This window comes from Galleria mellonella, unplaced genomic scaffold, assembly GCF_026898425.1.
Source record: "Galleria mellonella isolate WM207_F2 unplaced genomic scaffold, CSIRO_AGI_GalMel_v1 utg64, whole genome shotgun sequence".
NCBI lineage: Eukaryota > Metazoa > Arthropoda > Insecta > Lepidoptera > Pyralidae > Galleria > Galleria mellonella.
Window position 1 is genome coordinate 727,572 of NW_026442133.1, and position 15,964 is coordinate 743,535.

A 15,964-nucleotide genomic window follows, 5' to 3' on the forward strand; every position below is an offset into this window, starting at 1 on the left:
AAGATTAAAGCAGGATTATCATTCATTAAAACATAGATTAGTCCTATAATTATTGGTCCTATAATAATTTTATAGTTGTATCGCACCAATCAAAGTGAATTAAAGGTATGTATGTATGTATGGAGAATTTTTTAACGACAGCTACACGAGCTTATATCGCTGACGCTAATTATATCTGTTTCCCCACATATGGAACTTGGAATATTAAACATGTTGACGGATTATTCTAATGGAAAATGGTGATTGCCCCTGTAGATATGAACATCACCACGGACATTTTTTTTTTATATAACTGAGAATGGGCAAACAAGCTGATGGCCCATTTGATAGAAAGTAGTTACCAATCGCCAATGCGCAAATAGCACTACGAACATTGCAAAATGCATAGCAATGCTCACAGTGCCCTTATGCGTTGCTATTACTGAAGGTTAAGATATTATGTCTTTATATCATGTAATTTTACTACCATATCACACCCTTCAAACCGAAACACAATCATGGGATACTATAGTCATGCTTTGCCATTTCTGAGAGTTCAAATATTATCTAACCACTTACCATCAGGTGGGCCGTATGCTTGTTTGCCACCTCAGTGGTATAAAAAAATATCTTCTTATCCAGGAAATTTTCAACTAATCCACTTATTTCTCTCTTCCTATTATTCTAAGATATCAAAGTCGAATGTAAAAAGGCATGTCTACAGATGGTCAAGATGATAATTTTCATCACAGCAGAGTTCTTTATATTTGAACTACATTATCCGCTTATTAGATGGTTGGGTATAGTTACTTAAATTAACTATTAAAATATATATAAAAGTTATCTAGTCAAATCATATTAGGCGCATAACAAAAGATAACATTAAAATTATACTGTTACAGATATTATTGGAGAAAAGAAGGTATTGTTAATAATGCAGACTACCAGTCCCATTACTAACAGTATATATGTATACCCTGTCAGATCGACGTCCACATGGACCCCTCTGGAAACTGTAATACTGAATTCCACGTGTATTCATCACGATAACCTAATTGACTTGTGTATCAAAAGGTGTTTGATTCTCACCTATCATTCCTCACTGATACCCCGCCAGTGTATACCGTTAGCGCAGGCGTAATCACTATTCTATTATTATCCATAAAAAAATTTGTTACAAATATTTATTTGAATTTAGTACGGAGACCGTTTTGACATTTTTTTTCAACAAAAATGTGTCCTATTTTATTGAATCAGAACGAAACTATTACATTATTATATATCTATTATATTATTAGTCCAAAATTTCATTTAGATTATTTATTACCACATGTTTATTAAATTAAGCTTTTAATAAATGGATAAAGAAAAAAAGAATATTTTCTTGCTTAAACAAAAAGTCGAACCAACGTTGGTGTCAAAAACCGGAAGTGTCTCATTCTCTTAAATCTGTTGCACCAATTCCAAGACCCTACCGATGGTGTCCAGTGACCATAGCGATGATAATTATCAAGTGTTTTTATTTTTACTTAGCCGTTCATTATCATAACAGAGTGGAAGCGGCGTAGCGTAGCGTGCGCGGACGCATCATAGTGATGGGATCGCACGATAGACTGGACTTCCGTGTTTAATTTTCACAATTCTACTTAGTATTGATTAATTATTTTATTTATATCAGGGATATATATTATATTAGTAATAATATCTATATTTATAGCTAAGTATGTCACAGATTAATAAATACGAATGTATATTTTATTATGAATACATAATAAAATATAAATTTAAACTTCATACAAATTTTATAGACCTCTTTTATAGTAAAGGGAGCAAGTTAGCATACAGTTCACCTAATGATAAATACCTACCGCCGCCTATAAGCACCCGTAACACCAGAAGAATCACAGGTGTCCTACCGGCCTTTTAAGAAAGAATATGCTCTTTTCTTGGCCTTAATTAATTTCTTTTATTATCTCGCAAAATTGTATTTTATGCGAAAGTCGTTGTATTGCAAAGTTTTTTTTTATTATTATTTTTTATATTGCTTTATTGTTTTATAAATATTTTACTGAACAAAGTATTATTTTGCAGAAGTCCATATCAATTATTATTTGATTAGAATTATTTTGTTTATTTCTGCTACCATTAGTATGTGTGTGACTACTAACACTTGAAAATTTACCACCACTATTATTACCAGAAGTTCCACAAACATTTCGTTCACGCAGATTTTGCGATACGTGTTTCACCTCTAAACCAAACACCTTTACTCAAATTATTAAATCGCTGCTCGGAAAGTAGTGGTAACCGTTCAACAACTATGTGTATGCCGAACGCAAAACGTGCGTGAATTTAATGACAGTCGATTTCAAATACGTAATGAACAGGTAACCACATTTTGTTAGAATAAATACAGAAACATGCTCTTCAATTTATTTTTTATTTGTATTAGTGTTGAGTGACTTACGGTTGGGACGATTATTTGTGTCTTTACATTTTCATTGGGTTGAAACAAACTATACACTATTATTCAATATGTATTACATTCATAGATCAATAAATTTATACAGTATAATAATATCGATTATCGATGATCACAAATGACACATCACTTCACTCTCTAACTCGCCTTCCTTGACAGCGATCAGTGTTACGTGCCGAGCGCATGCGCGCGATCGTCTATTTCAGTGGGTTTACAGTTGTTATAAAATTATATTTATATGGCAGTGGTGATAAAACCGTGTAGTGACTTCCATTGTAACAGGAATAGAGGCTGTTCGAGGTCCACGCAACATGGCTGGGTAATATTCCTTATTATAATCCTGTAAAATTGAAATGACCTTGTTATACATCGAAGACTACAATGTCTATTTAATATAACTTATACAATTGTCGTGTATAACAAGTTAACATATAAATGGGAATTGTATCCTTCCAATACATAATTCAAGTACCGAGTGTCGGATTTTTATATAACCGAACTCATACGGACTCGATAGCCCAGTGGTCGGCGCGTTGTTTTGAGTACACGAGGTTTTGGTTTCAGTTCTCAATGAAATCAACTTAAGAACTATTGTATATTGCCTCGTATCCAAACTACTTGAGTGTTAATATAAACTAAGAACGTTGTTTTGGGTTCGACTTTTGCTTTAGGAAAATGCAATTAAATCTTAAAATCACATTATATTACAACTTTACTCATACGACTTGGGACTAAAAATATATTGCTCAAGGATAACATCGACTTCTGTACTAAATTTCATTGTAATTCGTTCGACTGTTTGAGCGTGATTAAAAACAAAACAAACAAAACTTCCATACTAGTAGTAGAACTGATCCAACCCCTTAACATTGTACTCTACCCCTTAAATAATACACTATACGCCCAATATAACAGGCAATCCGCTACCCGTATCAAATATCGAGAATGCCTAAATAAACGCACATCTAACTTAAAAAATAAAACTATATTACTTTTTATCCATACTAATTATTTTAACATTTAACTTTCCTTATTTTTTTTATACCACAAACATAGTAAATAAAGCATACAGCCCGTCTGATGGTAAACCATCACAGTAGCCTATGGACGCCCGCAACACTAAGGGTGTTACGTGCGCTTTGCTTACCCTGAATGTACCTTATTATATTCATTTTGAAGAATAGAAAAAGAAGAAGTATTTGACAGGACGGAAAGGGAATAACCTTTATACTTCATCTGCATTTATATCTTGTTTACACGCCCTTTCTGGAGGCTTTCAACTTATCCATATTTGAGGGAAGATTCAAAATTATGTTTTTGTTAATTGATAATTAATCAATTGATAATATTTCACTATAAAATCTAACGTTATTAGTTAAAATTCTCAAGTAGGTGTATATATTATTGCACGTGATTTTATAGAGCAATACCTGATGGTATGCTGTTATTTAAACTAAAGGCTTGATTTATGAAATAATAATACACAAAAAATTTTCCACGTTCATATTTTTATGAACGTGCACTATCTGCAGGAGGAGTTAAGAGTCTCCGTAACCGTCACGTATTACCAGAGGAGAGGGGATTGTTAGTAATGGGGACTAGCAGCCCCATATTTATATTGTCAGGTCAAACTTCGCGGTTGTCTCTGAAAAACGCAGTCGTTAATTTCTGGTGCATTCATCAGGATAGGGCTACTAACCTATCTTCACGTTTACTTACCATTCCTCTTTGCTACCTTATCAGCTTTAACCATTTTTAGGCGGTATTACTACTTCTTTTCTATGGTATTATATGGTATGGTGCGCCGCCAGCATATAGCGTTAGCACAGATGGGGTTACTATTCCATTATCTTTTTTGATAATAAAAAAAACTTCCTTTTTATCCATTAAAAAATCTGCATATGTGCATAATAAGAGTTATATAAGTCGACAAATAATTTGTGTAAATTGCTTTGTTACACAATCCTGTCTACCCCATAAAGGTTCTGGCGTGAAGATATTACATATATACTAAAATTAAACAGATAAATGTTATTGATTATGTAACGTCAAATTAAGTTATACTCAAGCAGCATATAGAATGGCAATTTAACGGCCATTAGCGACATATATTTTACTCATAATAAATTTATGGGGGCAAATAAATTATGCATTTTGTATTATTAAACACTGATAATAATATATTATTTAGAAGTATTTATTATTAGAAGAATTTATTCATTATTATTTTATTATGAAGAATTGAAGTTGACAGTTGAAAATAAAGTTCTGACTGTAGTGGTGTAGCGATTTAAAATACTGCCTCATTTTCTGATAGTTACAGGTTCAATACTTGCACGATACAAACATTTATATTCATGGGTATATTTGTTTTTAATGATCTGGGTGTTTATATGTATAATATGTATATACTTACAAAATTTCAAATATGTATCTAAGTATGTATATTAGTTATCAAAAAGCAAAATAACCGACATAAGCCCGAAGAAAAAGTAAGCTGAAGTGGCAATGAGCTGGTCAAATAGCTCGAAGCATCGACAACTGATAGGAAATAAAGGTTCTTGAATGGCGACTCCGTACGAGCAAACAAAGACGCCCCCCCCCCCCTCACTAGATGAAGTGACGACCTCAAATGCATTTTTTTTTATGAATGAAAATGGTATGGTAACTCCGTCTGCGCTAATGTGATACGCTGGCGGAGCACCAGTGCAGGGTGATAGATGAGAATGAAAACAGATCAGTTAGGCCATCATGATAAATTCATCAGGAATTAACCATGATAGTTTCCAGGGGGAACCGAGTGGAGGTCGATCTGGTTGGGTATATTGCTAGCAATGGGATTCTTAATCTCCATTACTAACAATCCCTTTCCCTCCTCAAATGCATTGCAGGGAGTCAGCAAATGCATGGCTTAGGACCATCCCTTATAGCAGTCTATGGGGGAGGCCTATGTTTAGCAGTGAACAGATAATGGCGGAGATGATGATGATAGCAAATAGCAGTATCCCATCCTGTACTAATTTTGGATCTAGACTATTTACTATTCATTAATTTGACAGGACAAGTAGCACTTGCGTTGAGCTATAAATATTATGTAAATGATTTGGAATACATCATTAATTTTATACCGTCTACGTAATGTCTTTAGCTTGAATAACTGACACGTAAATTTCTTGAGTAACTATGTCATACAGAGAAACGTAGTGTAGGAAGAAATCTCACTAGATGAAACGACGACCTGAAGTATATTGCAGAAACCTAGAAGACAATTGATACAGGTGGCGCATACATTTTCATAAAGAATGGTCCAAATTATAAAAACACCTTATATAGAGAGGTACATTTGATATGATTACAATGACAGTATTAGAACTTAGTTAACCAATGTAACAGAAATAATTTAAGCCTAAAGATATTGCTGATTTCCAACTATATTCATTAATTAACATTATGTAATGCAATGACATAAATGCTCCATTGTTTTACTGCGAATATTAACTTTAGTATTAACAAGATATTGGTGATGACGCATATTGGTTGGGACAATTTTTTTTTATACAACTTAAATTGGCAAACAAGCTGACGGCCCACCTGATGGAAAGTGGTAACCGTCGCCTATAGACATGAGCAGTACCATGGACATAACAGAGTATACTATTTCACACATGATACCCCCCATGCGTTGGTATTCCTGAGGACTCAGGTGTTATTCCTCTGTACCCAGTAAATTCAGGGTGGGAACCCTTCAAACCGAAACACAGCTATGCAAACACAACTGCTTCACGGTTGAAACACGAATGGGACAGAGGTACCCAAGCAATCGACTTTTGTACAAAGTCTCCCTCTACAATACAATATCATTGACAAATTAGTTACTCGTAATATTTAATACAAAGGTCGTCAGTTGAACATTTGTTATTGAAGTATTGAACTTATTGTACTAAATAGAGGGTATTTTACAACTACCGTTTCAACAACTTACTAGTCCCACCTGGTCACAATACTAGGCAATAGTCTTTCAACGCTAAATAAAAATATTTGCAATACGACTTTTAAGATTAAGCCTTTTTAAAAGGCCGGCAATGCATTGGAGACTCCTCTGTTGTCGTCAGCATCTATGGGCTGCGGTAGTAAAGAAATGCCACTTGCCATCAGATGGACGACAACTCAGGTTATGGAATGAGCCCTGCCGAGGTTTTCCCAAGAGACTACAGCATGGGGTTCTTCAAAAGGGGGGTAAAGAGGTTTCTTCAAGATCAGCAACGCGCGCGTAATACCTCTGGTATTGCAGGCGTTCATAGGCTACGGTAACCGCTTACCATCAGGTGGGCCGTATGCTTGCTTGCCACCTCAGTGGTATAAAAAAAAAGATGAATCGCATGCTCGCATTATTTGTCGTTTTTTCAATTAAAAAAAAAAATGTTATTCGAGTTTTTCTATTATATACTGATGTATTTTGCTTTATTAACAATATCATATTATGATATTCTAAAACAAAAAACGAGTGGTGGCATTCTTATACCATAACTATAAGAAAAACAAATTTCTGAAGTATATTGTTTCCCTCTTTTTTTATCAATAAAGGATTCTACAGTTGAGTTTGATACGATCTGATTAAAAATAATGTTAAATGGCTGTGTTTCGGTTTGAAAGGAGGGGTATGGCAATGAATTTACAGGATACAGAGGAATAATACCTGAGTCCTCAGGAATGGCAACGCATGGGGGGTATCATGGGCGAAACAGTTATACTCTGTTAAGTCCATGGTACTGCTTATGTTTATAGGCGACGGCTACCACTTTCCATCAGGTCGGCCGTCAGCTTGTTTGCTATTTTAACTTGCATAAAAAAATTCAGAGAAGAAGTTTGCTGGCCCATGAATAGTTTAAAATGTTTAGATTACGTATTTGGAATGGCAATATAGATAATATAAAATTTTGCTCAATAATAAATAGTCACAAGGTTTCAGCAAGGCTGTGTGGTCCATGCTCTTCGCCTGTCCAATTTTGGACGAATTTAAGTATTTAATTTAATAAAAGTTTAAAAGTAGAATTGTCGGAGTTGTAAAACACTTCATACCAAATGATTATCCAATTTCACTATTAAGTCTATGTAACCATTGTTCTTCAAACTGTAATTTTGCTTCAATGAATGATTCCAAGGTCATTCCCACTGAGCTATAGTAAAGATACGCTGTAAGATTATAAAATACTTGTACGGAAACAAATTATACTTGAATTCTAATCGATTTTTTTTTACGTAACTAATACTTTATGCTTCGTTTGTTTCGCTTGGTTACCTGGTAATATCAGTGAAATTGTAGTTTTATTCGTATTATCGTTATCTAAAACTACAAGGAAACCTAACGCGTTCGACCGCGCGGAACCAGTATCCCTTATTCCAGTGGAAATTTTCGTAGATAATTTTAAATTTGGAATATTACATTTTAGAGATTGAAATCTGAAATATCAGTATCTATTTTGGGGAGTATTCTATTAGCAAATCTGAGAGTTTGTTCATCAGGAATATGAATTGAATAACTTATTTTCAATAGACTTCAAAAAGAAGGATTTCCTCAATTCGGCTGTATTCTATTTATGTTCGTTACCTCATAACTCTGTAATTTTTAAAACGATTTGCCAAATAATTAAATAAAATTTGCAGCAACCTTTTGCCATCAGACAGACTGTATGCTTGTCACCTTCGTGGTTTGATCGCATAGAAATTTTATCAAAATCGGTTTAGTATTTTAATTTTTAAATCAAAATAATCTGGTCTGTAGTCCTGTCGTAAGTTTAGGTTTTTTTCTGTTCTGACCGAAAGACAGCTACTTAAACACAGGTGCTTGCTGACAAGAATACATGTAGGACACAAATCTCCCTTTGATATGTAGAGATGTAACTAACTCAGAGAAAATATATATTTATGTATTTTATTATATGGTTTGTTACATCAGCATATCTAATTGTTACAGACGACAGAGATAGATTAATATATTATTTTTATACTTGAAGTTTATCATAAAATTAATTTGCGGTAATAAAATAAATAAGAAATTATAAAAACTTTATTGCGTAATAAAAATAATAAAAAGTGAATATTTTAAAAGATTATGCTATATAAAAAGAAGCTAATCATTTTCATACAGACAATCTCGTAGACGTACACACATTTGTTTATTATCAAGTAGATAAGCGAACTGATGCGACGGTCTACCTGACAGGAAGTAAATTAACGTCGCTTATGAGTACTTACGTATACCATATCAGCCCTTAATTGTCCCCAGCTGAACATGAGCCTCCTCTGTGGAAAACGCCCGCCAAGCATGGCAACTACTGGCAAAATCTTCCTTAGGTTTTGTAGTAGTTGCCACGCTTGACAAGCGGATTGGAAACCGCAGTTAAGTAAGAGGGACATTGCTGCCAATCACACGACCATTAAGTTCCCTTAGTCACCTCGTACGACATCCACGAAAAAAGAAGTGCCCATTCTATGCCGGGACCACACGGCAATTTATCAGTGCATTATCAGTAAATGTATTAACTAAGAGACATATTTTCTCCCAATTTTTTTTTAATGGGTGAAAATGGTATGGTAACCCCGCCTGCGCTACCGGGATACGCTGGCGGAGCACCAGTGAAGGGTGATAGATGAGAATGAAAACAGGCTAGTTAGCCCATCATGATGAATTTATCAGGAATTAACCATGATAGTTTTCAGGGGGAACCGCGAGAAGGTCGACCTGGTTGGGTATATTGCTAGCAATAGGATTCTCAGTCTCCATTACTAACAATTCCTTTCCCCCCATTTTCTGCCCATTGTTTACCCCTTTTAAAACTTCGATACACTAAATTGAATAGAAATTTATACATAATAAATTTAAATCAATTTTTAATATTATACTAAGATATTAGTAATATAATATACGGTAAATCAGTAGGTGGTTTAATTATTCAACCCTTATCATTAAATATCATTGAATTCTAAAATGCCAAGGTCTCGAAGTGACGCAAACTCTTTGATCTTTACAAGCAGTAACAATTCAAAACTATCTCCAACTTTAGATGGACCATTATACCCTGAAGGTCTCAAAGACTGTGTAGTAACTGTACACAGTAAAACGCTCAAGATGTCTAAATTAATACTTACGTGCTACATTTGTAGTATTAAATCAAACAATTAATATAGTTCTAAATTCTGAAAATACGTGCCTCTAAAAATAATTCTTGGATTTGTTTAATTATAGAAATACGCGTAATAATATATCACGTGCAAAGTTTCAACACACTTTCTTGTTATCTTCCAACTTTCGCGTCACAGTTTGAATTTTTTTTTTCATTCAGCAATTTACTTTAAAACATAGCGGGTAATTTATTCACGCAGTGTCATAGTTACGCCTCTTTAAAATTAAAGACACGCTCAAATTTAATTAAAGATCCTCTTTCGACATCTGATATGCATATCGTTTCGTACATTGAGTGCGTTACAGATATTTCATTCTATTTGTTTTTTTTTTTTAACAAATAGGTTTATAAGAACTGGTGATTGGTAAAAAGGGGTACAAAGTTTTTGATTCACGTATTAATATAACGATTTTTATATATATAAATTAGTTTTTATATATATAAAATAGTTTACGTATGACATCTCGGGTTCGATTGTCAAATCGACCAATTTTAGGAAACAATCTTTTAAAATTCAACTTTATTTACGTAACTCTTTTTTGCACCAAAAACATAAAAATATACAATGGCAATTAGAAACTTCAAGTTATTACTAGTCTCTAGCTGCGACTTTGTCTGCGTGACTGTGTGATTGACTGAGACAAATAGTAACTTATTTCCTTCTACATCTACGTGTATATATTCCATTATTCAAAGTGATTAGCTATGCTTAGTTAATGGCTGTTAAGACGCTTAAAGGTAACAAACAAACAAACAAAACGGACAAACACATTATCACATATATAATATACCTTTTTAATGGATGACAATGGAATGGCAGACCCCTCCTGCGCGATCACAGGCAAAATCCCAGTGAGGTATGATGAGTGAAGATGAAAAGACAGGTCAATTAGCCCATCGTGATAAAAATTAGGCACGATGATTTTCAGGGGGGACCACGTGGAAGTCGACCTAGTTAGGTATATTACTAGCAATGGGGCCCTTAGTTTCTATTACTAACAAGCCCTCCCCTTCATTTAAAATATTAGTAAGGTTAAATATAACTTAATATATTCATAAGTGATTATTTTCGAGGCTCAACTATTAGAATTATTATGTAAGCACTTATGTTCTTTTCAAAAGTCGACTTTAAAAAGAATTATATTGTTAATTCTACTATGTTATGTACTACTGTATATTATGCGATATCTCTAATAATAGTACTCTACTTATCCCGCTTTGGAAAATATTTTAATGACGTCACATCTCCGCAAACAAAAGTCTCGCTTGAAAGAAGTCCCTTTGAAAATAACTTGCAAGATAGTCGAGAAACAGTCGTTGATTGGAAGCGTTGAAATGTTGAAAGATCAAATAGTTCCTCGGAAGGTGAGTAATAAGACAAAACAGATGTAATAACAATAATCGGAGATCGATGATTAATATTGTAGGTTATTGAACTTTTATTAATAATTATCATCATTATATCAGCCATTAATTGTCCACTGTTTAACATAGGCCTCCCCTTATTGGGGGGGGTTTAATGGATGATAATGGAATGGTAACCCCACCCGCGCTATCGGTATACACCGGCGAGGCACCAGTGAAGGATGATAGGTGAGGATGTAGTAGGTCAGTTAGCCCATGGTGACAAATTCAACAAGAATTGTTCACGATGATTTCTAGGGGGAACCACGTGGAGGTCGACCTAATAAGGCATATTGCTAGCAATGGGGGGGGGGTTACCAATAGATGCTTGGTAGACGCGTTAATAGTCAGGTTTTTGGAGATATTTTAAGAGAAACGCTGCTGTCCATGCTTCGCTCTCTCTCTAAGTAGCTTCTTACGACACCCACGGAAAAGGACCACGCGGCCAAGTACCATATCAACTGTCCACTGCCGAACATAAACTCCTCTTGGTGGATTTTACCAGTGGTTGTTATGCTTAGCAGCATCCACTGGTAAAATCTACCAAGTAACCGCAGTTGGGCTTTATTGGTGATTTACGAGGGATGCTTCTGTTCATCCTTCTACCTTTAAATTCCCTTAGTCGCCTCTTTCGACACGCACAAGAGGGGAAGAAGTGGCCCATTCTATGCCGAGACCACACGGCAATGTAACACTCTAATCAAAAATATTAAAAAAAAAGTGTTCGATTTTTATTGTTTTTATTACTATAATATATTTGATGATTGAGAAACAGACAAAGTTTTAGAAATGTGACCCATTTAATTTGGCATAGCATTAATTAAAAATAACTCGACTACATTTGATTTCTCGGAATTCGTTAATCGATGAATTCATTAATTACATATCAAGTTACTCATTGTAAGACAATACGATACAAATGAACGTTGTTATTACTTATAAGTTTGTATTCTTGTTTTTAGACAAAATAATTACGTACTTCAGAATACGGTCTCAGGTTCGACTTTTAGTGGGTTGAATTTTTCTTATAAACACATGCACTAGTTAATTTTAAACTTTCACGTTGTTTACACATATTTTATGTACACAATCGGAACTTAACGAGATGTAAAAATCTTTACACGTCCAAGACCAGGTCCTATCGTGACTACGACGTGGTACAATCCACGTTGAAATGTCGGTAATAAGAGAAGCCGGTATGTATATAATATTTACCTGTAAAGGTTTTTTCATCGCGTTAAGTCCCGATTGTGTATTTAAAACATATGTACTGTAAATGGCATCACCCTTTAATCACCGTACCTCTCGCCATAGAGCTAGAATGCACCACCATGTCTTGGGTGCGTGACACACTACCAAAGTCCCCGTATCTAGTTCATTCCTAACTCATACATCTGGGTTGTAGACTGAGGTATCTCTTTCAGTTCTCCCTTTACAATATAATATTGGGCTTTTTAAAAAACGTGCTTATAAACATATAAAATGCCGGCAACGCATAAAGAACTCTTCTCGAATATTAATAATAATATAATCTCCTATATATATTCAATGTTTAAAAAAGATTTTCTAGATTAATCACCTAACAGTATGAAACATACTTTACGACCTATTCTCAAACCTACCAAATATATATATAAAACTACACTACTACTACTACTACTAGTAGCACGACTACAAATTGTAATATGAAATTTATATATCTCTAATACATAAAATTCTCGTGTCACGGTGTTTGTTACCAAACTCCTCCGAAACGGCTTTACCGATTTTTATGAAATTTTGTGTGCATATTGGGTAGGTCTGAGAATCGGCCAACATCTATTTTTCATACCCCTCAATGATAAGGGTGACCCACCTCTAAATATATATTTTTTTTATTTTTTTAACAATTTTTTTTAATTTTATTTTATTATCATTCAGCATTGAAAAATACACACAACTTCAAACTTTCACCGTTTTACGATCAATCCCTGTTTTTTAATCGCGGTTTTTATATTTCGCAATAGAGTTGCAAGATGGCAATCGAATATAATAATTGTAGTATGAGAAATTTTCATGTATAGTTCTACAAATAATGTATATGGTAAAACAACGTTTGCCGAGTCAGCTAGTACTAACTAACTAGCTTTCACAATACTAATATCGTTTTCTTTGCAGACCAAAGTCTGCTTACTTGTGATGTGATATCTCTATCAGTTTTGAAATTATTAAGTTCAATAGGGTAAACTATATTGAATACACCTAAAAGCGAGCCGTATGGCGTCCTAGTATTATAAAAAGAATCTTCGTGTAACATGTAAGGTTGCCAGTAATTATATTTCAAAATAGGCACCTAAGTATCTTATTGCAAATTACTATGCATAAGCACTAGTCAAGGGCATTTAATAGCAGGTAATTACCATCGAGTCATGGTTACTATGGTGCAAGACAGTAATATAGTGAAATACTTATAGAAGTTATGTATTTTCAACCGACTTCAAAAATGAGATTCTCAATTCGGTCGTATTTTTTATATTTGTTACCTCATAACTTTGTTAGTGTTACAGTGATTTGGAAAATCCTTTTTTCATCTAAAAGGATATAATACTTTTAAATTGATGTCATTAAAATTAGATCAAAATTGATTAAGTAGTTTAGTTTTTAAATCAAAATAACAGATTTTGTCACAATTAATAAAAGTTGTCTGCTTGGCTATCTTTTTTTTTATACAACTTAGAATGGCAAACAAGCTGACAGCCCACCTGATGGAAAGCGATAACCGTCGCCTATAGACATGAGCATACCATGGATATAACAGATATATATACTGTTTCGCCCATGATACCACCCATGCGTTGCAATTCCTGAGGACACAGGTGTTATTCCTCTGTACCCTGTAAATTCACGCCATATCCCACCCTTCAAACTGAAACACAGCCATGCAGACACAACTGCTTTACGGTTGAAACACGAATGGGACAGACATCTTTGTTCCATTCGTGTTTTTTTAATATTTCGAAGTAGTTGTGCTTGCGTATTGCATTTATTTATTTATATATTATTTTTGAGTGAAGCTTACAACTGTAATAACTTAATAATCAACTATACATGACAACAATAAGCTGATTAAAATTTGTGGGTTGAAGGGAGGCAGTGAAATTATATGGTATAAAGGCATAACACCTTAGTCCTCAGGAATAGCAACACATTAAGGGTATCATGTGCAACACAGTATACACTGTTATGCCCATATTACTGTTCTATATTTATAGGCACAGGCTTATTTGCCATACATAATATGATATACTAAAATATAAGTATATAAGTTACATATTAAAAAAAATATAAAGTCCTTTTTTGTGAAACAGAATTTTAAATTATTCATAAATAATTTTGAATCTTAAATAATTTTGACGTTCCATTATTTTGCATATTTTATTTTATATAATTTTTATCTCTATTAAATATAAAAATTAAATAAATTAATTTATTAATTTATTCATGTTATTTTTTTACTTTATTTAAAATCAAAATAAAATAAAGGCGAACAAGTGATCTATTAAAAACTGGTTGTGTCGTCGTCTTAGATTTCAACGATAAAAGTAAATATTTAATAAGTGCTTACAATACAGTTAGTGACAACCTCCGTAGCGCAGTGGTGGGTCTGTCGCTTTACGTTGATAAGGTCCCGAGTTCGATTCCCTGTCGAGCCAATTTAGGAATCGAACTTTTCTGAATTGGTTCAAGTCTGGGTGTTCTGAGTTATGAGTAGTATATAGATATTCTATATTTGTTTCATAATAACACAGGGTAGCTTATAGCATATCTTGAGGATCAGGTACGATTATGTGGCACATTAGAAAAAATATATTGTATACTTATTATACGATACTTGCATAAGTCTACATAAATATTTATTTATTTATTTATTTATTTTTTGGAAAACGTACAGCTGAATTACAGTCAATACATAATCAAATTTATATCTATGTTAAGCCATGAATCGTTTTCACATTTGCGTGATGACAATGATCGCGCAATGGCGCAGGCGATATGGCGCAGGTAACTAAACATTTAGAAAAAATATCCGTATAAGTTAATTCTTGACAGCAAATCTCCTCTTGAAAAATTGTTTTCCTTGATTCTCTTGATTTTTTTTTATTTGACGTTGGAAAACCGAATCAAAATTTTGTCAGTCAATAAGGTTTTATTGGTCTACCTCAAAATATTGATATTCTATGACTGTGTTTATTATTAGCTGTAGTATGACTCCACTCGTGGAATGGTATTGTAGAAAAACAATATAATATAGTAGTTTTTACCAGCAACTTTTTAACTACATAACCACGATTGACTAGATAAAATATAGCGTTTGTCCTTTTCCAACATATTTACGTAATATGTGTTAAATTTTAGGACAATTGGTCGAGCTCTTAAGGCACCAAGAGGTAACAAACAAACAAACTCACTTTCACATTAATAAGAAAAACCGTTACTATTTTTTTATTATTATTAAAGGATGATAATGAAATGGTAACCCACCCCGCCTGCACTAATAATATAATGCTAGCGAGGTACCGGTAGGGAATGATAGGTGAGAATGAAAAGGCAGATCAATGAACCCATCGTGATGAAATACACTTGTAATTCAACAAGATGGTTTCCATGCAGGACCGGCAGGACTGACAGGTTATATTGCTAGCAATAAGACTAGTAGCCCGCATTACTAACAATCCCTTTCCCCACTACTATTATGTTGTAACATCAAAAAAAAAAAACATAAGGACAGTGCATTCAACGAAGCGACAAAAACTTAGTAATGAATTCATAAACCTTGACCGATAGAGCAGTAAACATTCAAACAACATTAAAGTCTCCATTTAAAATGTAAAATTATGAATAATTATTATAACAGCACTAGTGTTCTTTTATTTCA

The 15,964-nt window shown here is 33.7% G+C and overlaps 1 protein-coding gene across 1 annotated transcript in view; it reads left to right on the top strand.

Annotated features, from left to right (window-relative positions):
• The first annotated feature begins 2,631 nt into the window (after nucleotides 1-2,631).
• Nucleotides 2,632-15,964, top strand: part of LOC113512622 (sodium-dependent dopamine transporter-like) — a 30,419-nt gene continuing 17,086 nt past the window's right edge. The window contains exon 1 of the mRNA XM_031906943.2: nucleotides 2,632-2,780. Coding sequence (XP_031762803.2) covers nucleotides 2,700-2,780 — 81 coding nt within the window. The 5' untranslated portion in view covers nucleotides 2,632-2,699. The remainder of the gene's footprint in view (nucleotides 2,781-15,964) is intronic.